Raw genomic sequence first — 23,131 nt, forward strand, 5'->3', positions numbered from 1 at the left:
CGGAGGTGGTTGCAGCAGGATGATACCTGAAGACAGTGCTATCTCTGGGCAGGGGTCCTTCTTGGCATCCTTAAGATTGTTCATTTTTGTGTAAATGTCAGCCTGGGCCTGCCTTTGGCCTTCCAAGCTAGGGACAGTCCTGGGAAAACGGGTGGCGGTAGAGTGAACCCCCAGTGGAAATCCCATGTACCTGGATCCAAAGAGAGCCTCTGAGGCCTTCAAGGAAGAAAGGGTGTTGGTGGCCAGACTGCGCAGGGGACCTGGAGAGCCACAGAATGACAGTTAGGGCTTGACAGATGACCCTGTCCAGCTGTTCCCTACCCAGATGGGGAAACAGAGGCCCAGAGAGGGCCAGGGGCTTGCCTACACCCCTAGGGATCTGAGCTAATGATTGGGCTGCAGGGCTGTTTCTGATCCAGTTGGTATGGGGAGGGGAGAAATATGTGGGTCCGTGTGTAAAGAAGCAGGCCTCCAAGTTCCCTTGGCTGGTGGCCCCTGGCATCTTCTGGAAGGTTACCTGTGGGGACAGTGACAACTTCACATCAACCCCCTTCAGCCCCTAGTAGGGACATTGAGTTTCCTCAATGGGCACATTGCTTGAAGATTCTCGGCAGAGTGAGGTGGTAGAATGGTCCCTCTGCTGGGAATTGGGATGCCTGATTCCTGGCCTAGCTCTGTCACCAACTTGCTGTGTGACCTTGGGCAAGTCACTTCACCTCTCTGGGTCTCAGTTTTCTTCCTTTAAAGTGTGGAAACTTCCATTTATCGTACATGGAATTGTTCTGAGGAATAAAAGAACCAACAAGGACTTTGTTGGGTTAAGACACTCTCTTGGCCCAAAGATCTATCACTATTTTAATTAAAGGGAGAGCTGGCAGACTGCCCACTCACCTTCAGGAGTAGTGTACCTCTCGCAGCCCGGGGATGTGTTCTCACTGAAGGGCGCAGTGGGGCTTTCCTCCACATCTACAATAGAGGAAGCCAGTGAGGCCTGAGCTTCCCCAGCCCTCCCCCTTACCTCCCATCCTCCCAAGGAGAGTGCTGGTCTGAATTCACAGTACCTGGGGATGGGCTGGGAGAGCAAGGTCAAGGTTCCCATCTCTGCCTGGATGAGCCTTCATCTCCCAAAGATACCACCTGTGCTCCACTGTAAGGGTCGGACATGCCTGGGTTCAAATCCCAACTCTCCCAATGATTAGCTGTGTGACCCCAGGGAAAGTTACTTGCTTTATAAGTTTCAATTGCAAATCAGGGACAATAGTATTGATCTGTGTTGTAAAGATTAGATGAGATAATACACAGATAGTGCTTAGTGCCTGGTCCATGATAAGTGCTCAATAGAGCCTCGAGCTACAGACCCAGCAGGGAAGCAGGAGCAGGTCAGAGGCCTGAGCATGGTGTTTGGAGGTGGGCGGAAAGGTGGGTTCATGCCGGCTCTCCAGGAGGCATCAGAACATGGCATTGACATGTCAGAGGGCTCTGAGCCTCAGTTTCCCCATCTGTAAAATGGGGATAATACTTGCACATCGTTTGTTCAAAATATATAATCAGGATGATTATTCTTATGACTAATATAATATTTCAATGGCTGGAGAGTGACGGGCATATATACTATATAGGAATGATCCAAATTACGGAAAAAGCTTCATGCACGGATTTGTTCTGCAAAGCCTCTGTCTCCCTTATGAGACCATTAGTAGCTTTGTGAGGGCAAGAAGCTCTGATTATCACTGGGTGCTCGGGGGGCAGCACAAGAGTGAACCAGTGACTGAATGAATGAGGCAACCAGCAGGCAGAGAGCATGGTGGTTAATTAACCTCATGGACTCTGGAGGCAGACACGGCTTGTTCAAATCTCGGTTCTCTCATGCATCTACGGTGTGACCTTGTGTAAGTCAATTAATCTCTCTGAGCCTCGGTTTCCTCATCTCTTAATGTGGAAAATAAAAGAAACACTCTCAGATGGGTGTGAGGAGTCATGGATAATTAAAGCAGTGCCCAGCACATAGGAAACCTTCAGTGAGTGTTAGCCATTGTCATCCTTGGGGAGGGAAAGGGCTTGGGATAGACTAAGAGTTTAGACGTCCTACACACTGTGTGTGAATCAGAGGACAATTCAAAAGAAGGGATTTGTGATTTTGATGGAAGCCATGGGCCACCAGTAGCTGAGCTAGAGAGAAAGGAAAGACCAGAGAGAGAAAGACCAGAAGTTTCCTCTAGACTGGTAACCCAGCTTGGCTCAGGGGTAGAGCAGGTTCCCCTTGGTTTTGGAGGCTCTGAGGGACCAAGGAGCTGGCAGAACTCCTGAATTCTGAAGAGATCCTCCTTGGGATTTTCACCTCCTTACAAATTGTTCCTTTTTTAACCCATCAAAGTCTGTGAACACTTTCTAATCCCTCAGGTAAAACATTGTTATGATCTGGGGGTCGGGGCTAGTGGCCAGGTGGGATCTCTGATGTCCTTTCCATGCAGGAGATGCTCATTGTACACGTGAGGGCACGTAGGAAGGGGTTAGGACTAGTGCAGCAGTTAGGCTGTCTTTAGTGGGACAAAAAGACATGCAGACATCCAAGACACAGAGGATTAGGCAACCCTGTGAATTAGTGCAAGGTCACCAAATGGTCAAGTCATGGATCTTCAAGGACCCAAGCTGCAGGCGTAATGAAATCAGGTGAAGGTGGAAAGGATGCTTCTGGGAATCCTGGAAGAAACAGAAGGTGGGATGGAACCGCCTCTTTGATTTTTCCTTTATTAGGTTTCCTGGCATTCAGTGCCTGGGAGGACTCAGAGGTTGGAGGCGGGAAACAGCCACTGGGGTTGGTGGACCGTGAAAAGGGAGAGGTGGGGAATGGTGTGGGCATGTGGGCAGGGAGGCCAGGCTGCTCTCTGGCTCCCGGTGGCTCTCTCAGCAAAGCTGTGTAAACAACGCATGCCTGGGCCATGCTGAGCCCCACTGCCCATCTCAGGCCTCAGAGAATCCAGGAAACCTGGCCTTGCTTTCGCCCCATAAGGCCCAGAGTGAAGACTCAGAGAGAGTCCTTCGGGGCCTCAGACATGAGGGTGCAGTGGCTCAGGGGCCCAGGCTTCAGAGTACACCGGAGGCGGCTCTTACTTAGGTTCTGAAATTTGCCGCCTCCGGCAGCCGAGTCTTCCCCAGTCATCGTCTGGGACCGCCCAAAACCAGCAGAAGCGCCCCTCGACTGTCGGGTCAGCACCCGACAGCTGACCATCCGCAACACAGCACCTTCATGAGGACAAGGAGAAGGGGTCAGATGGGTACAACTGTGCCAGTCTTTTGCCTCTTCCCCAAGGCTGGCAGGAGTGATTCTGGCGTCACTCTGTCAATTATCTAAAGGCAGGGAGGCATTGCAGAAGGTAAGACCATGAGCTCTGAGCCAGAATGACCTGGGTTTGAACCCCAGCCCCATCTCTGAATAGCAGGATGGGGTACTGACCACTCTGAGCCTCAGTTTCTTTACCTGGAAAATGGGGAGAATAATACTTACCTTGCCAGGTAACTTCTATTGCTGAGATAATGTTCAGAAAGCACCAATGTTTTCTAGTTAGTTAAAAGGCTGGTTTTCTCAGAAACACCCCATTTCCCTTCTCTCTCAGTTTTCTGTCTCAGAAACTGAGGTCCCAGTTTCCTCTCCCACAGGGCAGGGCCCTGAGTCCCAGAGCATCACCATCAGGGTATGAAGATGAAGCTACAGCACCCAACAGTGTGTTCTGGGAAACTCCATTCTCGGAGAACACTAGTTTGGAAGTTGTTCTTTAAAAAATGAAGAGTTCCATTGGAAAATAAGTCTTGAAGGAGCTTCATACTGTAGTCCATTCTCTGAGCCTCTTGATATATACTAACACCCTAAAGGCTCTGAGAAGTCCTGCAGTAAAGAAAGCTTTTAAGTTTTATTTAATCCAGTCATTCAGTAATGTTTTTTCCTAATCTGGTATTTCCTATTTTTGTGCTGAATGGCCATTAACAAGGCACGGAACCAGGGTTCTAGTTTCCTGGAACACACTTTGGGGAGTGCTGATCCAAATCTTAGGGGGCTGTGGGACTTGGGTTAAGATATGTGCCTGGTCCTTAAAACTCCCAGACCGTGGCTACAGAAGCTAAAAAAAAATGGTCAGAGATGAGTGGGAGGGGGTGACATCATTCAGGGTGACAGTGCCCAGTGGGTGAGAAGACCCAGTGGAGTGACAGCCTGGGCTGCTGGCCAGAACCTGAAATCAGAGGAACGGAGGCAGAGAGGGAGGGAGGGAGTGGTTCGTTGAATATTTTGGTACCAGAGTTTTAAAAAGCAGGGTGGGGGGAGGGCAGAGGAATCAGAAAAGGCATATTTTGTTTCCAAACACAATTCTTTCAGGAGGTCTGCTTTAAAAAGAAAAAAGAAAAAGCTGCTGCAAAGAACAGAAAATGTATTGATAATTCAGGAAAGAAAAAGTGCATATAGTCCATAAACATATGAAAAGTTTTCAACAAAGAAGCTAAAGAAATTCCCCGAAGGTACTTTTCTCCCCTCTCAGTTTAGTAGGTTTAGAAAGATAAACAATTTTCAGTGGTGGTGAGGATAGAAAACCTTCCTCATGATAACTTTTGGGGGCAGGGTAACATACATCGCAATAATTTAAAATGGGCCAACTCTTTGATATGCAATCTTAGTTCTGAATGTCAGCTCTGAGGAGATTACCAGACAGGTGCACAGAGATATTCTTTGCAGCACAATTTACAATAATCAAAAGGGAAATAAACAGGGCTTCCCTGGTGGCGCAGTGGTTGAGAGTCCACCTGCCGATGCAGGGGACATGGGTTCGTGACCCGGTCCGGGAAGATCCCACATGCTGTGGAGCGGCTGGGCCCGTGAGCCATGGCCACTGAGCCTGCGCGTCCGGAGCCTGTGCGCCGCAACGGGAGAGGCCACAACAGTGAGAGACACGCGTACCGCAAAAAGAAAAAAAAAAAAAGGTCCTCGATCTAAGGCAATGTTCTATAGGATACCAAGTTGATAATTCAAAAAAAAAAAAAAAAAAAAAAAAAAAAAAAATGAAATAAGCAAAAGGTCTAATAATAGGGGGCTACATTCTGATAAACCTTAAGAGGCAGTGAAGGGACTTCCCTGGTGGTCCAGTGGTAAAGAATCCTCCTTCCAATGCAGGGAATGCCGTTTCAATCCCTGGTTGGGGAACTAAGATCCCACATGCCGCGGGGCACAACTACTGAGCCCGTGCGCCTCGGCTAGAGAGCCTGCCTGCCGCAAACTACAGAGCCCACGTGCTCTGGAGCCGGCGCACCACAACTAGAGAGAAGCCTGCACGCCACAACAAAGAGCCCGTGTGCTGCAACTAAGACCTGATGCAGCCAAAAATAATCAATCAATCAATAAATTAATTAAACATTAAAAAAAAAAAAGAGGCAGTGGAGAGGAGTAGGAGGGAGCACAGACTCTGAAACCAGGCTACTGGGAGTCAAAGCCTGACTCTGCCCTTCACTGCTGTGTGACCGTGGGCAAGTTACTTACCCCCTCTGCCTCTGCTTCCCCACCTGTAAAATGGGGGAAACAGTATCTTCTTTGCAGAGCTGTTTTGAGGATTAAATGATTTAATGTATATAAAGGGCTTTGGAACACTATCTAATTGGCTGCTATGATGATGATCGCTTCCTGCAGTGGGGTACCTGCTGCTATTCAAATGAAAAGACAGAAAGATATTTCCCACACCCAGAGTTTGTAAGATATAGCACATATTGGTATGATCCAGTTTATGCAAAATGATCTGTCTTTTGATTTCTCTACGTGTAGACACCTGTAGAAAGAAGTCTGGCAGGATGATCACACCAAGGGATTAATTAGTACTCATTTCTGGATGACTGGCAGTCCCAGTCACTTTTGCTTATTTTATGTCTTTCTATATTTAATTTTAAATTTTAATTAATTTTTTTATTGGAGTATAGTTGAGTTACAATAGTGTGTTAGTTTCAGGTATACAGCAAAGTGATTCAGATTTATATATATATATATATATGTATATACACACACCCACATATATATTCTTTTTCAGATTCTTTTCCCTTACAGGTTATTACAAGATGTTGAGTAGAGTTCCCTGTGCTATACAGTAGGTCCTTCTTGGTTACCTGTTTTATATATGTGTGTATATGTTGATCCCAAACTCCTAATTTATCTCTCTCCTCCTTTCCCCTTTGGTAACCATAAGTTTGTTTTCTATGTCTGTGGGTCTATTTCTGTTTTGTAAATAAGTTCATTTGTATATATATATATTTTTTAGATTGTACATATAAGTGATATCCTATGATATTTTTCTTTCTCTGGCTTATTTCACTTCATATGATAATCTCGTGGTCCATCCACATCTTTCTATATTTTAGAATTTTCTACAGTGAGCACATACCAATTGGAAAAATACAATCAAGTCATATTCATTTAGTGGGAAAAGGGGAGTGGGATGGTTTCACATCCCTCTGCAGAGCAGTGGGATGGGGGTTCATGTGCCCCCTACCCCCTGGCGGCCAAACCATCTGCTGGGGGGCGTTTTAGCTTCAAGGCCCTTCCCTGAACCCCTCCCCACCAGTCTAGGCTGCTTTGTATCCCAGTCCCCCTCCTTTGGCCCACTTGGGAGTTGCTTGGCCCTCAGAAGAGCCCTGGCCGCACACCTGCCTTACCAGAGTTGGGGTATCCCACGACGGTGGGCAGGTAACGGCTCTTGCTTCTGTCCACAGGCACGAAGGCTGTGTACTTGCTGATGACATTGCAGGCCTTGCTTGTGTGCACGGCGTTCACTTGGTAGTGGCGGCTGGACCCTGCACAGGGAGAAGGGGGGGGTCACTGTGTGGAGTGGGAAAGTCCTCCCTGACATGGAAGCTCTGGAAGCTAAAAGGAGGGCTAGATCCATGGTCCCATCTTTGGAATTAAATAAGCCCATAAAATTAAGGAGTTACCAACTTGCCATTAAGGTCATTTAAAAGAAACCCTCAAGATTATTAAAACCTCCACCATCACTTCATAAAATAAGGATATTTTAATGTAAAAGAAGGAAGACATCTAATAAAAAATGACAGTTACTTTCCTTAAATAACTTTAGTGTTATTAAAAAAACCAACAAATCTCTGTGTTGTCAGTATCTTCTATTTTCATTTTGCAGCTCTCTTATGAGAATCTTGCTGCAGGATTTCACAGGTCCCCTGGCTGTGTGGGGACCATTGGTCTGGCCCATTGGGACAACCTTGCAGGGACAAACCAGAGAGGGAGAGTGGTGAGCATAGGGTCACACAGCAAGTTAGGAATGGACCTGAGATCAGGACTCAGGATGGTCCCCAAAGCCCAGGCTCTTCCTACTGAGCAGGTGAGCAGTCTCCTTGGCGTGAAGGATGGACAAATGTCCTGTAAACTGTAAGGTAAAGTGCTCGTGGGAAGAAAAAAAAATTTATAAAATTACAAATAATATAAAATATAAACCATGTAGTATTGTTATATAAATAAAGCATAAACTATAGCAAATAATGGAAATATTCTCTATTTATATCTCTATTTATCTGTTCTCCAGGTGTCTTCCATCAAGATCCCACGAATCACTGTCTTGAAAGTTTTTGCCCCAATTCCTGAACTAAATTAGTCTCCCCACCATCCCTGTTATACAATTTCTTGGATCCCTGTGTTTCTTCTTAATAGCATTAGGACAAATGCACTCAATTAATTGTGTTTATTTGATTAATGTCGGCTGGCTTCCCTGCTAATCTGTGTCAAGCACTCATAAGTAAGGACGGGGATGGTGGTGGTCACTGCACTGCTCAGCCCTGAGCTTGGCCCCCAGCTGATCCGTACTCAGTAAATGGCCTTGATTGGTTACTGGGTGGACCGATTAGATCTAGGGGTTCTGTGGGAAGATAGGTGTGGTCCCAGAGGAGCAAGGCAGGTGGAATAGGGCGGGCGATCCCCACGGTTCTGTCGGGAGCCCTACAGGGGCGCTGAAGGGAGATGCCCTGGGAAGTGAGGAGGAGTGAGGGGCGTGTAGCAGAGGAAAAGGAGGCAGGAGAGGACTGGTCACCGGGTGGGTGTGGGAGGTGTGGAGGAGCGTGGGGCTGGGAGGGGGCAGATCAAGCAGGGGGTGGAGCCCTGGGCCGCCGCTGTGTGTGTGTGTGTGTGTGTGTGTGGGTGTGTGTGTGAGAGAGATAGAGAGAGAGAGAGAGAGAAAGAGTAGCTATGGAAACCCTCCTATTGTGGTGGAGGGCTTTTGGGGGGCAGAGATGGGGAGGGGAGGCGGAGCATTGGGCGGTGGCAGGGCAGAGGGGAGAAGGAAGGGGGTGGAGCTAGGGGAGGAGGGCAGTCCCTGGGGGAGAGGCAGGGGAGGGGCATGGGGCGGGGCTGCGAGGAGGGGGCGGGCCCGCGGCCCTCACCTTGCTCGATCTCTCCCTCGCGCTCAGCCAGCTGCTCGAAGTCGCGGATGATGGCGCGGGCCGCCAGGTGGTGGAAGGTCTCGCCCCACAGGTCGGGCTCGCGCGCGCCGCCCCTCTTGGGGCCGGGAGGCCCCAGCTCAAAGCTCACCTCCCACTGCAAAGGCTGGCTGTCGCGCAGGCCCTTGACCACGGCCTTGCCCAGCACGGGTCCTGGGCTGGCGGGCCTGCGGGGACTGGCCTGCTCCTCGGACTCGGCTAGGGGCTCCCAGTCCGAGGACGTCTCGGTCTCGAAGGCGGAGGGGTGATGGGACAGCTCTGGGGGCGGAGGGACAAGCGGGCTGTGATCTGAGCTGCAGGACAGGGGGTCCATTCCCAGGCGACATCATCCCTCCCCAGGATGCAGACACTCCTAAGCAAGGACAGTCCCCCTCCCCCCTCCCGCCCCCAGGGAACACACAACTCTTTCCTTAGGAGAGCAGGGGTGGCACTGGCTTGTCCCCAAGAGTAGGGCAGACCCACCTCTCAGGAAGCCAGTACCTGAGGGGGCCAGATAGGGTGGCGGGTCACTCCACATGTAGGACACCTAGGAGCCTCACAGGCAGCCCAAGGGCCAGGTTGATTGGGAGAGAGGGATTGGTGAGGTCGCCTGGGAGGGATGGGCCACAGCAGATGCCCCCCACCACCCAGGCTGGGCTACAGCCTAGGATTCCTCCCTGTCCCCAGTCAGGTCTTGGACCCTGTGGGCACTTACCCAGGTCCCCAGGGCTGCAGCTGTCTGAGGCAGGCTTCAGACCAGACCCAAGATCCAGCTCGTTCATGGGGCTCCAAGTCTGGGTCTCCTGGCCGGAGGGCAGGAAGGGCTGGCAGCCTTGGGGCAGCAGAGAGGGCCTGCGGGCCACTGGACCCCAGAGTCTGGGGCCCTGGCTCAGGTCCGGGCCACTGTTCAGCAAGGGCTAAGAATGCAAGAGGAAGGGGAGGAGGCTGAGCTCCTGGTGGCTGGCCCCCTTCCCCCCCCTCCCAGCCACAGCCCTTTCCCTGGCTGCCCCAGCTCCTCCTGGGGTACTGCCCCTGTAGTACCCAAGGACACATGACCTGCTCTCCATTACCCATGAGAAACATCAACACAAATAATCCCAAACCATGGATAAAGTCCAAACCAGGAAAACCGCGGAAAATCACATACCACGGATAATATTCTAAACCCACCTTTTTGGTTTTGGCCGTAAAGTTTAAAACTCTGTGTGTGTTTGTAGTTATAATTATCAGCCTTTCCCCTTACGTCTTCTCATTTGTCATGCTTAAAAAGTCTTTCCTACTAAAAAAAAAATTCTAGAATTTTTGTGATTCTATTTCTGTTTGTTTAAATCTTTGATTCACAAAAAATTTTATTTTGATGTAAGGAAATAGAAAACAGCCTTTTCTTTGATTTTATGAAGAGTGCAAACGTCATCACCATTTACTGAATACAGTTCATTCATTGAGTCCCTACGGCTTATCAGTTCTCTACCTCTATCCTGACAAAGCTGTCATGTATATTTGGTTTTATTTCTGGACTTTCTGCTCCGTTTCGTGGATTTAATCTGTTTCGTGCTAGTATAAAGCACTTCAAAAGGCAAGGAATAAACTGGGAAATACATTTGCAACACGCATGACAAAGATCGTTTTCAAGAAAATGCTCTTATAGTCACTGGGGTGGAGGAGAAGGGAGATAAACTCAACAGAATAATGGGTTAAAGGGCGTCTGCAGGCGGTTCATAGGAAGAGGATTCTATAAGCCCATGAAAAAATGCTCAGTCTCATGAGCATTGCTCTAAATTGAAATAAGTTATGATTTTTTTAATCTTCTGGATTAGCAAATATTTAAATGTTTGATGACAACCATAGTTGTCAACAAGGAGACAGTTTCTCACGGACTGTTGGTGGGACTCTGCACCGAAGCACACTGGTACAAGAATGATTTAGCCGTGTGCTATCTCTCAACAAGATGCACAATGTCCTTTGACCCAGCGATTCCACTTTTAGGAATTTAATTCTGTGGCAATACACAAGGATGCAAATATCAGTGTGCCCGTATTGTATATTTATTACGGTACTGTTTGTAAAAGTGAAAATCTGGAAACTGTCTAAATGTCCATCGCTAGGGGTTGGTAAATACGTTATGGTACATCCATGCAATGGAGCACCATACAACAGTGAAATGAAAGAGGCGGATTTTTTCCAAACCAATATGGGAAGATGTCCAAGATAGAGTTTATTTCAAAAAAGTAAATTGCAACTGTTCTATATTTTGATTGTGGAGAGAGTTACATGACTACATGCATTTGTCAGAACTCATAGAGCTGTTCACTGAAAAGAATAATGTTACTGCATATAAAAAGTGAATTAAAAAGACATTTAAAAAGTAAATTGGAGAGCAGTTTGTACATGTGATTGTTGAAAACATATATGTGTGTCGCATATGTGTGTTTTTTAGTATGTGTAGTATTTCTGGAAGGGAACACCCAAAACCAAGTGGGTCAGGGCACAGGGGAGGGGGACTTTTATTTTTACTTTATATTCAACTGAACTGTTCGAGAGTTTTTTTTATTGAAAACTCTGAGTACGTATTACTTTTGTAATTAAAGAATATTAAATTAGTTAAAAATAAATTTTGCGCCTCTGGGAACACATACATCTGCCTGGAAGGAGGAGGGGATGGGGGGACCAAGGCACTTTTAGGTGTAACAGAGAGAAAAAGTGCCTCTTAGTTTTTAGGCTAACAGTTAACCATGGGGTCTTTTTCATCTCTATCAAATATTTACTGGAAAGAGGCCTGTGCCTCCCCATTAGATGGGGTCTCCTTGGGGCAGGGGCTAGATTCATCCTTCCTGTTTCCTCTGGGCCTGAGGTCCTGGGGATGGTACAAGGGTGTGGGAGATGAAAGGGACTGCTCCCTCTTAGGACGGCCTCAGTGGGAACTGGTACCCAGCCAAGGCTGCTGGGTCCCAGGGCATCCCTAACCTCTTTGCCACAGCAGAGACTGGGATTCCCCCTACCCCTGCCCCACCATCACCAGCACACTGAGAAACAGAAGCTGCTACAGTTTCCATAGCAACAAGTTAGTCTAAGATTCAGCCCCCTTCACCCAGCCATAGGCTGCAGGGAGTGTGTGTGGTGTGTGTGTGTGCGTGTGCATATACGTTCACACAAGTGTATTGGAGATAGATTGTGGAAGAAGCCAAGCAGGGAATGGGGAGAGATGAACAAAGATGGGCCAGAAGTGAGGAGGATAGCTGCCCAGCTGCCCAGAGCTCTCACCAAGTAGAGCTGCATTTAAAGGACGCCACTGTGCGCCAGGTGCTGCACTAGGCACTTCATCTTTTATCAGCCAATGCTGCAAGAGTCCTCCACCTGCAGTTGGCTCCCCGTAAACATCTGTTGATGACTGTTAGCTCAATCATCTGACAAGCTATTCTCGTCATGTCATAGATGAAGAAATTGGGGACTCAGAGAGTCTAAGCAACATGCTTGAGGGGCAGAGTCTGCCTGACTCCAAGGTCAGTATCTTCCAACTGCATCGAGTGGCTCCTGGCTAAGCACAGAGGAGAGCCTTCAGGGGCAAGGTGGCAGTGTCCCCGCTGTTGGGGAGCATAGGGGGCTTATGTGTATTTGGAGGTGGGGAGAGATGGGGGTTATGGGTGGGAATGGGAAAGTGAAAGGCTACTTTTATGGAACCACAGACTCACAATGACAAAGCTACATAAAGCCCATTCTTAAGAAAATGGGATAAGGCATACAGATAATAGCAAATACCAATTTGGTTTAGGACAGTGATTCTCAACCTGGTGATCTTGCCCCCCTCCCCTGGGGACATTTGGCAGTGTCTGCAGGCATTTCTGGCTGTCCTGACCAGGGATGGTATTGTTCCTGGAATCCAGTGGATAGAGGCCAGGGAGGCTGCCCAACATTCCACAGTGCACAGGACAGCCTCCACAGCAAAGAATTCCCGTGTCGATAGTGTGGGAGCTGAGAAACCCTGGTCTGGCCGGACACTGGATGACTGGTCCTGCTGTGCTTCTAACTCTGAGATGATCTCTGCCCTGGGTGAATGTACAGCCTTCGGATTTTCAGAAGGTGCAGAAGGTGACAGAGAGGGGAAAGGAAGGGTTTTTCAGAAAGAAGGTCCTTTGCTGCAATCCCCTGACTGGCTGTGTGACCCTGGGTAAGTCACTTTACCTCTCTGACCCTCAATTTCCACATCTGTACAGAGTGGGGTGGCCGGCCCCCACATTCCCTCCTTTCCAAGGGGTGCTGTAAAATAAAATGAGAGTGTAGATGGGGGTGCTCCTTGCCAACTGGGAAGTTCTATGAGCAAAGAATGGGTGATGTCATTGACCAATGGGTATCATTATTAGGAAGTTGTCATTGGAGGTCAGGCAAGTGAAGATCCAGAAAAAGGAGGAAGACGTGACTCACTTCACTGTAAATTGTAGTCAAGCTCCATCCTTATGGCTGAAGCAGGAGACGGAGCTCTTCCCCATCTATGGCCACCCCAACTCCAATATGCCCTACTTGGGTACCTGCAAATCAATCTGCCACCGCGGAGCATCCAGGCTGATCTGCTTGGTGAGGTCCTGCAGCTTGGTTTTCCTCAGTGGGTATCTCCTGGCAGCTGTTGTGGGGTCGCTGGCCGTAAGGGCCCTTGGAGAGGGCTTGTGGTTGGTGATCTGGTTGGTGCTGTATGCCCGCCGTCGCTGGGGGAAGTCTAGACCTGGGCAGGAGTGGTGACAGGGAAGCCATCAGGGTGGAGGACAGTGGGGAAAGAGAGAGGGGCTTGCATACCCATTTCTTGCTTGGAAACTTCTTGAGTTTTCCACTGCTTACCTACTGAAATATGTGCAGATGCCTCACCTCACCTGGCATTCAAAGCGTTGCCTAACCTAGCTCTAATCTATCCACCCAGCTATTCTCCTTTCTGCTCATTTTTCAAGGTATTATGTGCTCCAAGTATACCAGTTGTGTGTGTGTTTTCTAGGTATGACACCTCCACATCTTTGCTCAGGCAGTTTCTGCTGCCTGGAATCTCCTCTCCCTTCCCACTTCTAAGAACCAGTGCCCTCATTATGTCTTTGTTAATATCCTCTACGAGATTTTCCTTTCCCTGGGATCCTTACAGTTTGTTAAACTTTCTTGTGGTCCATGTCATTCTGCTTTCTAAGAGAGTTAAGGCCAGTTGTATCTCTCTCACTAGATGGAGAACTTCTGAGGGACAAGTGCCATGTTTGAGTCATCTTTGCTTCCCACACTGCGCTCAGTACCTAGCCTTAGTAGGTCATCAGTAATTACCCTCTGAATGGAAGCTAAAACCATAAAGAGGTTTTGGAGGAAGACAGGTCTAAACTCTTTATCTGTACTCTACCTCTTTCAAGTTCCACGAGCTTGGTCACATTGCTAAAATTCTCCAGGTTTCAGTTTCCTCATCTGTAAAGTTGGTATTATAGTACCCACCTCCACAGCTGCTAACCGTTCGATGAGATTGTAAAAAGTGCTTAACACGTAATAAGTGCTCAGTAAAAATGTAGCAATCATGGCCTCCCTGGAGAAGGGAGTGAAGCACAAAGAGCAACTGACTGACCAGGACTGGTGGCGGAGTCTCCGCTGGATGGCTGGGCATCTTTGGCCTGCCTCAGGTTGAAGGGTGTCCCCGAGCTCTTGGCACAGTCTCCACTGTCTGGGCTAGGCCCCTCATCCTGTGAGTGGTAAAAGACAGAGCTGCCGGACTCCTGAGAGTGTAGCATGCTGTATCGTCTTCTCTTGTCCTGGAGAGAGGGAGGGAGAGAAGAGAGGGCTTAGAGTGAGGCTGGATGCCAGGAAGGACATCCAAAGGGCAGCAAGGGGTGTGAGAGGAGATGGTGGAGGTTCTACCTTTGAAGAACCGAAATAATAAGAAAATTTTTTGCTTGCTTGGGGAATTTAGGCAGACTCCTGCCTAAATTTAAGGGATGGTGAATGGAGGTGGTTTTTCATATCACTTATGCTGTTTATATTTTTAATTATATTCTTTACTAAATGTTAAAAAAAAAGTGTAATTCTAAATGCTACTGCTGTCTCCAAATACATAACCAAAAATAACAGCACGAACCATCTGTTCCTTTTGTTTCATTCTCCATGATATAAACATATATAAAAATATAAGGGCTTTTGGGGGTCATCTTGTGTTACAAAAGCTGGACCATATTGCTTACATTTATCAGTAGCTTGAACATTGCACTTAAAACATTTTGGAAATCTTTCACGTCAACTATTCTCTTAAACATTTGGCTGTACGATATTCTACCGCCCCTTTTTATTAAGCACTCGCTTTGTGGCCGTTTATTTTTTGCCACCGTAAAAAATGCTACAATAAATCCTTGACCATGAATCCATTACATCACTTTTATTTCTATGTGTTTGATTCTTAGGAGGTTTTTCTGGGTTGAAAAGGTATATATTTCTAATTTTATTAGTTATTTCTAGATCACCTTCCGGGAGGGTAAGTCACGATTATACCCTTACCCAATAACTCTTCTAGTAGTAGGAGAAAGCATTGCCAGTCTCATGGGTAAGGGAAGGAGAATAGATTTGACAGTCCCTGCTGGTAGTAAGGTCTGTGGATGATCTGCTACCTCTCAGACCTCCAAGAAAGGCCTGGATTGTGCAAAGTCTTGGCCAGCATTTTGTTTAGCATGTTCTCCCTGCAGTTGAACACTCTACTCTCTGAAACACTTTTACCATTACTGACCATGGTTCTTAAGAGATTCCATAGCATTTCAAAATCTGGAAATTTCAAGTAAAATTCTAACTTCTCTTGAAAGATTGGAAACACATTTAACATAGGGTCCACATTCTTGCATGGTAACCGTTTGTTAGGGCCGAGTAGGGGCTGAGCATTTAGACAGAGTGTGTGCTCTCCAGTTTGCTGTATTCCTCACCACCCCTTATTTCCTCTATATGGGGAATGTCTGCTATCTCTCATGACATCTGTCCCTTTAATTTTTACAACAAGCCCATTTCGTTCATTTTATACCTGCCCAATCCCTCTAGGCATTGAGTCTGTGTGACTCCTGCTTAAGAACAAAACAAGATGACAAATCCTTTAAAGGGGAGTGGAGAGACTTACTAACGAGGGAAGCTAGATGAGGAAATAGCATCTCAGGCAGTATTCTACATTTTAGCATGGATTCCACCTCCCTTTGAGAAGTTCCTCACTGTTATTCCACTTCTGCCACCACGTACAAGAGAATTATCCATGTAAGTAAATAAAACACAAATTCATCTAAGGAGATATGATCTGTCTAGAGTGTTCAGGGAAAGAAGTCTGAGTGCCATTGTTTGAATTGAACTATTCACCAAAATCACTTGGACTAGATTATGCAAAATGCAGGTTCCTGGGCCTTATCTTCAGAGATTTTTATTCAGGGGACCTGGGTTGGAGCTAGGGCTCTGCATTTTAAACATGTTCCCCAAGTTCTCCTCTTGCAGGGGATCTTGAGAACCGCATATTGAGATGGTAGCATTTACCCAAGCAGTGTCACCATGACTGAATGCCCGTGGCCTGACAACTATACCCCATAAGAGTAAACCCAGATCCAACTGGCTCCTAGCTGCCACAAATAAATTGTCTTTCCAGCCAAGGATGGCTTTGTGCGAAGGGTTCTGGACCCCCACTGACCCCTGGAATTTCTAAAGTACTTACTGTTCTGGGATTGGAGATGTATAAGGAGGCATCACATACAATGCCATACCCCACCAGCCGCTCTCCAGGGAAGAGGGAGCTGGTGCTGACAGGTGAGATCAGGACCTCGGTAGTCTCAGGGAAGACCCACTCCACAGTCACATCACTCAGGACTGGGGCCATGGCCTTCGTCAAGGATTTGACCATCTGTTGGACAGGGTCAGAGCACAGGTTGGGGGGATGTGTGAACGGGGGTATATGCACAGATGAGGAGCCTGAAGACTATGTGGGTGTGAGCATGAGAAGAGGTAGCAGGGAAGAAGTGACAGTAGACTTTGGGCGGCTTTTGCCCAGCAGCAAACATGCCTCTGAGTTTCTTAGACTCCTGGAACATCAGAGTTGGAGCAGATCCTTGCTTTCACCTTCTCTAAGCTTAGCATTTTATAAATGAGAAAAACCCAAGACTCAGAGTAGGGCTGTGATGAGCCTGGGGCACACAGAAAGTTCGTCTCAAAACATGGACTGAATAGTGACCTTGAGCAACTCAATTTACCTCCCTGGGCCACTGTGTCCCCTTCTGTTAAAGGGAGTTAGTAATTCTCAACTTTCAGTGTAGTTGGGAAGATTACCTGTAGTTGGGAAGATACTGCATTTGAAGTATCTGGCACATGATAGGCATTCAATAAATGACAGCTGGTTTAGCACTTAGACAGCGGTTTAACATCCCCTAGGATGATTTCCTCAAATGTACTGCAAAGCTGGAGAAAAATGATTTGAGGATTGTGGCAGCCATAGAGGTGCACTCTCAAATTTCCCTTTGAGAAAGACTGTGTTTTTTTTTTTTTTTTTTGGCTTAAAACAACAGAAATGTATTTTTTTTTTACAAGCTCTCGAGGCCAGTAGTCTGAAATGAGTCTTATGGGGCTAAGCCCAAGCATTTGGCAGTGCTGCTCTCCCCTGGAGGCTCTAGGAGAGAATCCCTTCCTTGCCTCTTCCAGCTTCTGGGGGCCAGTGGCATTCCTTAGCTGGCAGCTGCATCATTCCAATCTTGGCTTCTGATGTCACACCTGTCTTCTCTTTACCTGAAGTCAAACCTCCCTCTGCTTTATTCTTTTTTTTTTTTTTTACATCTTTATTGGAGTATAATTGCTTTACAATGGTGTGTTAGTTTCTGCTTTGTAACAAAGTGAATCAGTTATACATATACATATGTTCCCATATCTCTTCCCTCTTGCGTCTCCCTCCCTCCCACGCTCCCTATCCCACCCCTCCAGGAGACACAGACCTACTAGAGAATGTACTTGAGGATATGGGGAGGGGGAAGGGTAAGATGTGACAAGACTGTGTTCTTTTGCTGCAAGGAATGCAGTTAGATGACAGTCTCCATGTGCAATGTCTCAGCTTTCAAACCAAGCTCACACCTCTCCCTGGAAGCCCCCAAGCAACACATGAGCATGGCAGGGATATTAGTGCCTGGTCTTTCCATCCAACAGAGACAACCTAATGGGCAATTCTTGCTCCAGAGACCCCTGGTGGGTTGGTTGAGACCCTGTCAGACCTGCACTGCAGTCTGAGGCTCTCCCTGACCAACCTGCTTCCCTCCTTCCCTTTCACAAGCGCTGCATCTGCACGTGGACTAAAAGGTTTTCCCTCCTGTTTCCTCCTCTTTTCCCCCCTACAGATTTTATCCCTCAAGAAACCTCTTGCACACTCTTAACTTCAGCTCTGTTTCTTGTTCTTGGAAGATCTGGACTGACACAGGGATTTTCTAGGTGTTGGATTATTTGTGCCGATTGTGCAAGACATGGACAGAAGACTATAATTGCCTTGATTTCTGGGTCCTTTAGATTCTTCTGAGCCATCATTTGTCATCATCAGGAACACGGCCAGAAATGACCCCAAGCACAACTCCTATCCATAGAGGCAGTGACTCCTTTGGGAACCCCAATCCTGCCCAGCCAGTGGATGGAGCATATGAGCCAGTGGCTGGAGACCAGGGCATCTAGTGTCCTGTACTAGCTCCAGGAAATACCCACTCTGTGGCCTCCAACTCTGATTTTCACTGGGGTGCAGTGTAGCCTAGTGGAGTGCTCAGACTTGGGGTGAAATCCCAGCTCCACCACTGGTTGCTGTGTGACCAGTGTGGGCCTCTGAGGTCCCAGCACCAGAAGAGATGGAGGCCCTTCTGCCTACCTTGGGTTGCAGCCGCTCCCCCTCCACCAGAAACTCAGCACTGCCCTTGGACACAGTTGCCAGCCCTTTCACCAGTCTGTGGCAGACGTTGGGTCCAATTCCAAAGCTATAGCACCTGGAGGAGGGGGACAAGAGAGGCTGCTTTTTCCCATCCTCTCTGCCATTTTTGTCCCCTGATGGGGAAAGGGGTGGATCATGGGTCAGCAGAGCTATCTCAGAGCTGGCCCCAGCTTCAGGCAGAGGGTGGGAGAGAAGAAAGAGGGCCACCAGTGGGCGCTCACGTTCACACACAGACAGCCCATCCCCTCCCGCCCCAGCACAGAGTCGAAGCAGGTAGGACTTCCTCTGCCTAGACTGTTTTTTGAGACCTGGATGCAGAGGTGTGGGCATCTTATCCCTCCTGAACCACTGCGGGGGAAAAGGCAAACTTTGAAGTTGGCCACACCATCCTCTGGAAGCAAAGCTCTGTAGGAATTGTGGGTCCCCTTTTCTCCTCCTGGCACTTTCCATGTTGCCCCAGTTCTGACATCCCCAGCCCAGGGCAGCCCAGAATAACCGAGCCCTAAACCTTCAGGCCTGTGCCCACCTGGTGGAGAAGGCATGGTTTTGCACCAGCTCCAGCACCTTCCCGGTGCTGTTGACGGCACCATCTGTGATGATGAAGAGCAGCCTCGGGTGGCCTCGGAGCACTGGCTGCCGGATGACCCACTTGAACGGGGAGAGAATGTTGGTGCCACCCATGTCAACTTGCATTCTCTGGATGCTGTCACAGGCCTTGGCCAAACTCTCCTGCAGAGAAGGGTCATGGGCAGGGAGATCGTCCCCAGGGTCATTATATGGTGTGGAGACTCTAAGCCCCTTGGAGGATGAATCCTTTGTTTCCCTGGATCTTAGTTCAGCCTCCCTGGAGCTGACTCATGTTCCCAGTTTCATCTCTGCCCCACGCACAGGAAGAATAGGTGGCCACTTTTCGGTGTGAGTCTGCCCAATAACACCACCTACCAACGCCCCAAATGCCACTACTGTCCAAATGCTACTTCTGTCCTTTCTTTGTTCCTCTTTAAAAATATAAACACCCCTGGAAAAGGTAGCGCATCAAGCCCTAACTGCCCAGTACAAATGAAGTTTCCTTTTCTGGTGAGTGAGGCAGGAGGTATGGTGGAAAGACCGCTAGACTAGAAATCTTAAGACTTGAGTCCTGGCCTGACTGTGGCACTAAATCCCTTTGATACTCTGAGGAAACCATTTCCCCAATCTGGGTTTCAGATTTCCTCCCTCCTGGACCGACACTGTGAGACCCAACTGGCCAAGGATTCCTGCCGCTGGATGGATGTCCCTGTAGCAAGGACAGATTCTCACTGGATATCAGCTGTTTTCCTCCTCCTGACTCAGGAAGATGCTCCTCCAACATCCACACTTGGAGTAATGGAATATAACAAAAGTCTTAAAAAACTGTATATGTACCTCTGGAACCAGCAAGACTAGGCATTTATTCCAAGTGAATCATTAAGGATGTATGCAAAGTATTTGCTGCAAAGATAACTAAATAGCAAAAAAATGGAGACAACTTAAATGCCCACCCGTAGCGGTTTAGTTAAATAAGTCACAGCCTACCTATGTAGTGAAATAGTAGGCAGCTATTGAAAATTATGTTGCAGATTAATACTTGCTAGCATGGACATATGCTCATGATAGGCTGTTTTATTAGAAAAATAGGTTACAGAAAGTATGGGAGGTCTAATCCTACCTTTATTGAAAATGTATGTAAATGCTTAGAGCAAGAAAGGATTTATACTAAGCTCTTAGAAATGGTTTTTCTTTTCTTCTGACTGATCATGGGAGATTTTCAAATTTTTCATTTTGATTATCTAGATTTAAAAATTGTGGGACAATCAATATATATTATTTCTGTATTTAAAAAACTGACAAATAAGTTATTTTTAATTGAAAAGTGGCTGCCCTTCTTTCCTCCCTTCCCACCCACCATCTCTCTCTCCCTCCCTTCCTTCCTTCCTGTTCCTAGACCTGGGTAAGATGCCCACCACCCTCCCGCCTTTATTTTGGCTGTGCTTCATGGCTTGTAGGATCTCAGTTCCCCAACCAGGGATTGAACCTGGGCCACAACAGTGAAAGCCCGGAATCCTAACAACTAGGCCACCAGGGAACTCCTTAGGATGCTCCCATTTTGAACATCATATTGGGGCCAAGGGTCCTCTTGTTACAAACTGTTACCCTGAGCCATGCGAGCACCATTCTTAGTCTACTCGCTCACCTATTCACTCCTCTATCCCTTGTTATTCACTCCTTTAGCTCAACCTTGCATGAGTCTATCATTCTAATGAGATGGAGGCTTCAGTGAGTGGGAGGCCTGAGATATATCCTCTCCCTATCCCTTCCCACTACCCCCTCCCAGTGTACATCCATACTTTGCCCCACATGATCTTTATTTTAAGGAGGGGGGAGGCCAGAAGACTGCCTACATAGAGATAGCCTCCCTTTGGTTCTCTGCTCCTGGCATCATCTAGGTTCTATATGTGTGAACAGGTTCTGTGAGGGCAGGCCTCGGCGTTACCTCCTCTTTCTTCTTCCTTCCTTGCCTCTGTTTCTCACCACCTGACCCCTTCTGGTCCCATCCATGCCCCCTCCTTACCTCATCGTAGGTCTGACTGGAAGGGAGGAGGGTCTTAAACGTGGATCCAAACCCAATGACATTGAAGAGGCAGGCTGGCATGAGGCTCTTAAGAGCCACCAGCATGGCATCCTGACAGGTAAGAAAGGAATTTTTAGGATTCAGGAAGGAGTTCTTACCTTGGCCACCACACAGCATTGTTCTCATAGCAGCACGGAAGCAGCCTCCAAGTGGACCTTTCACCCTCTGTCTGCACCCAACATCACTTTCTCCCCCAGATAAAGAAATTCGCTGATGTTGACCAGAGGCTGATCCAAAGCCATCATCATAAAAGTCCTCATCTGTGTAGCAAGTCTGATTTCTCAAAGCCATTCTATTACAGTTTTCCAGTTTCGTTTCACCTCCTACTGACCCTGGGCGGTAAGGAGAGCAGGGAGCGCCCACCCGCTTACACCAAAACAAGATTGATGTCTAAGGGAGGCACGTGGCCTGGTCCAGGTCCCACTGGTGATGAAGCGGCCCTCTGCTTCAAGGTCTGTGAGCATTAAAGAGTCTTAACCTATTTAACTATGTAACACCAGGAGACTTTGATCAAGGTATATTCTAAAAAAATAATGACAAAGAGAGAAGGTGGAGGAGATGGCAAGAGGGAAAATGAGGATATTGATGATAATGATGATACGATGCAATGATAAATGTCAAGCAATTACTATATGCTAAGCACTTTGTATTCCTTATCTCATTTAACCTCTGTAACATGTATGATAGCTTAGTGGTTAAGGAGATGCACTTCGAAGTCAAACATATCTGGGCTTCAATCTCACCTTTGCTATTACTAACTTGACCTTGGGCTAGTTATATCACTCCTTTGCACCTCAGTGTGGCACACAGTAAGCATTCAGTAAATGGTTATTATTACCAACCCCATGAGATACATATTAGTATCAATGCGTCTGTTTTACAGATAAGGAAACTGAGGCTCAGAGGGTTAAGGAATTGCACTGGATCATAAAACCTGAGAATAGGACCGAGGCTTTCGAAGCATAGCTCCGAGATCTTTATTTATGTTGGCTCTGCCTTGGCACAGAACTCAGGAATGAGTGGCTTTCCCTCATCCCTATAGAGTTTATTGATGGCACCCCAGGGATCTCAGCATAGCTTCAGAGAAACAAACTGTTAAACTCCAAAATCTTGAAGGAAACAGCAGCAAGTAGATCCTGGCAACTTTTACACCATATGGCCTTCCAGGCTCTGCAGCCCCACAGCCCCTCTTCCATTTCCCTCTGTAAATATTGACATTAATGTTCTGTCCATCTCCTTTTGTTGCTTGTGTCAACATGTTTTGTTTTTCTGCAAAAGAAGTCAATCTGTTTATTTTTCACTAGTTACTGACGTGTATTGCTGCTAGGAGGAGACTCTGCTGATCCATATGCATTGTCTCTGCTCACACCTATTAGAATTTTAAAGCCGTGTTTTTGGCAGCAAGAATGAGCCCAGCTGCAGGAAATTAAATTGGCTGAACTTTCCCCTTTGGCATGGCTGTTTGGATTTCTATTCTCTCCTACCTCCCTAAGCCTAGTTTTTCCTACAGCTTCAACCTAATGAGCCACCTAATGACTCAAGCAACCCCTCAATGGCCTCATTGTCAGTGGGGAAAGGGATGTGTGGCCTGAGTAATTTCTGCGACTTTTTCTAAAAGGAACGTGTTTAGCAGAATGGATTGTGCCAATGCAAAGCCATTTGTGAAAGGATGACCTCGAGCTCACTGAGCTGAACTGGAAAAGAAAGCAAGAGTGACTTCAAGGGGAAAGGGACTGAGACATGAACCAAGTTATTGTCAGAGAATTCTGACAATCGGTCTCTAGTTCAGGAACTGGATTTCTACTCATAAACCAGCTTCATTTAACTGGTGGTAACTGCCTGGAACACCAAGATGAGAAGGAGGTAGAGACTGAATCCAGGCTCAGCACTGGAAAAAAGTGTCATGGTCAATTATTGATGTCTGTCTGGGCTTGGAGGAGGGGAACAGAGAGATGTGTGACATATGTTTGCCCTCCTTGAATGAATCCTCCTTTCTTATTTTACAGAAAGAATAAATGAGGCCAGAGTTGAGAATCAACTTGTCCAAAGCCACATAGCGAGTCAGTGGTAGAATTGACCCTGGAACCCTGGCATTGTTTTTCTCAGAGCCATGTAGCAGGAAT

The 23,131-nt window shown here is 47.4% G+C and overlaps 1 protein-coding gene across 1 annotated transcript in view; it reads right to left on the bottom strand.

Moving 5' to 3' along the window:
• Positions 1–23,131, bottom strand: part of VWA5B1 (von Willebrand factor A domain containing 5B1) — a 42,837-nt gene that overhangs the window by 2,652 nt on the left and 17,054 nt on the right. The window contains 12 exon segments of the mRNA XM_007459312.1: positions 191–260; positions 892–966; positions 3,112–3,243; positions 6,682–6,819; positions 8,413–8,727; positions 9,164–9,365; positions 12,972–13,162; positions 14,027–14,210; positions 16,127–16,312; positions 18,299–18,413; positions 18,885–19,087; positions 20,949–21,059. Coding sequence (XP_007459374.1) covers positions 191–260; positions 892–966; positions 3,112–3,243; positions 6,682–6,819; positions 8,413–8,727; positions 9,164–9,365; positions 12,972–13,162; positions 14,027–14,210; positions 16,127–16,312; positions 18,299–18,413; positions 18,885–19,087; positions 20,949–21,059 — 1,922 coding nt within the window.

Source organism: Lipotes vexillifer, unplaced genomic scaffold, assembly GCF_000442215.2.
Source record: "Lipotes vexillifer unplaced genomic scaffold, Lipotes_vexillifer_v1.1 scaffold496, whole genome shotgun sequence".
Classification (NCBI taxonomy): Eukaryota; Metazoa; Chordata; class Mammalia; order Artiodactyla; family Lipotidae; genus Lipotes; species Lipotes vexillifer.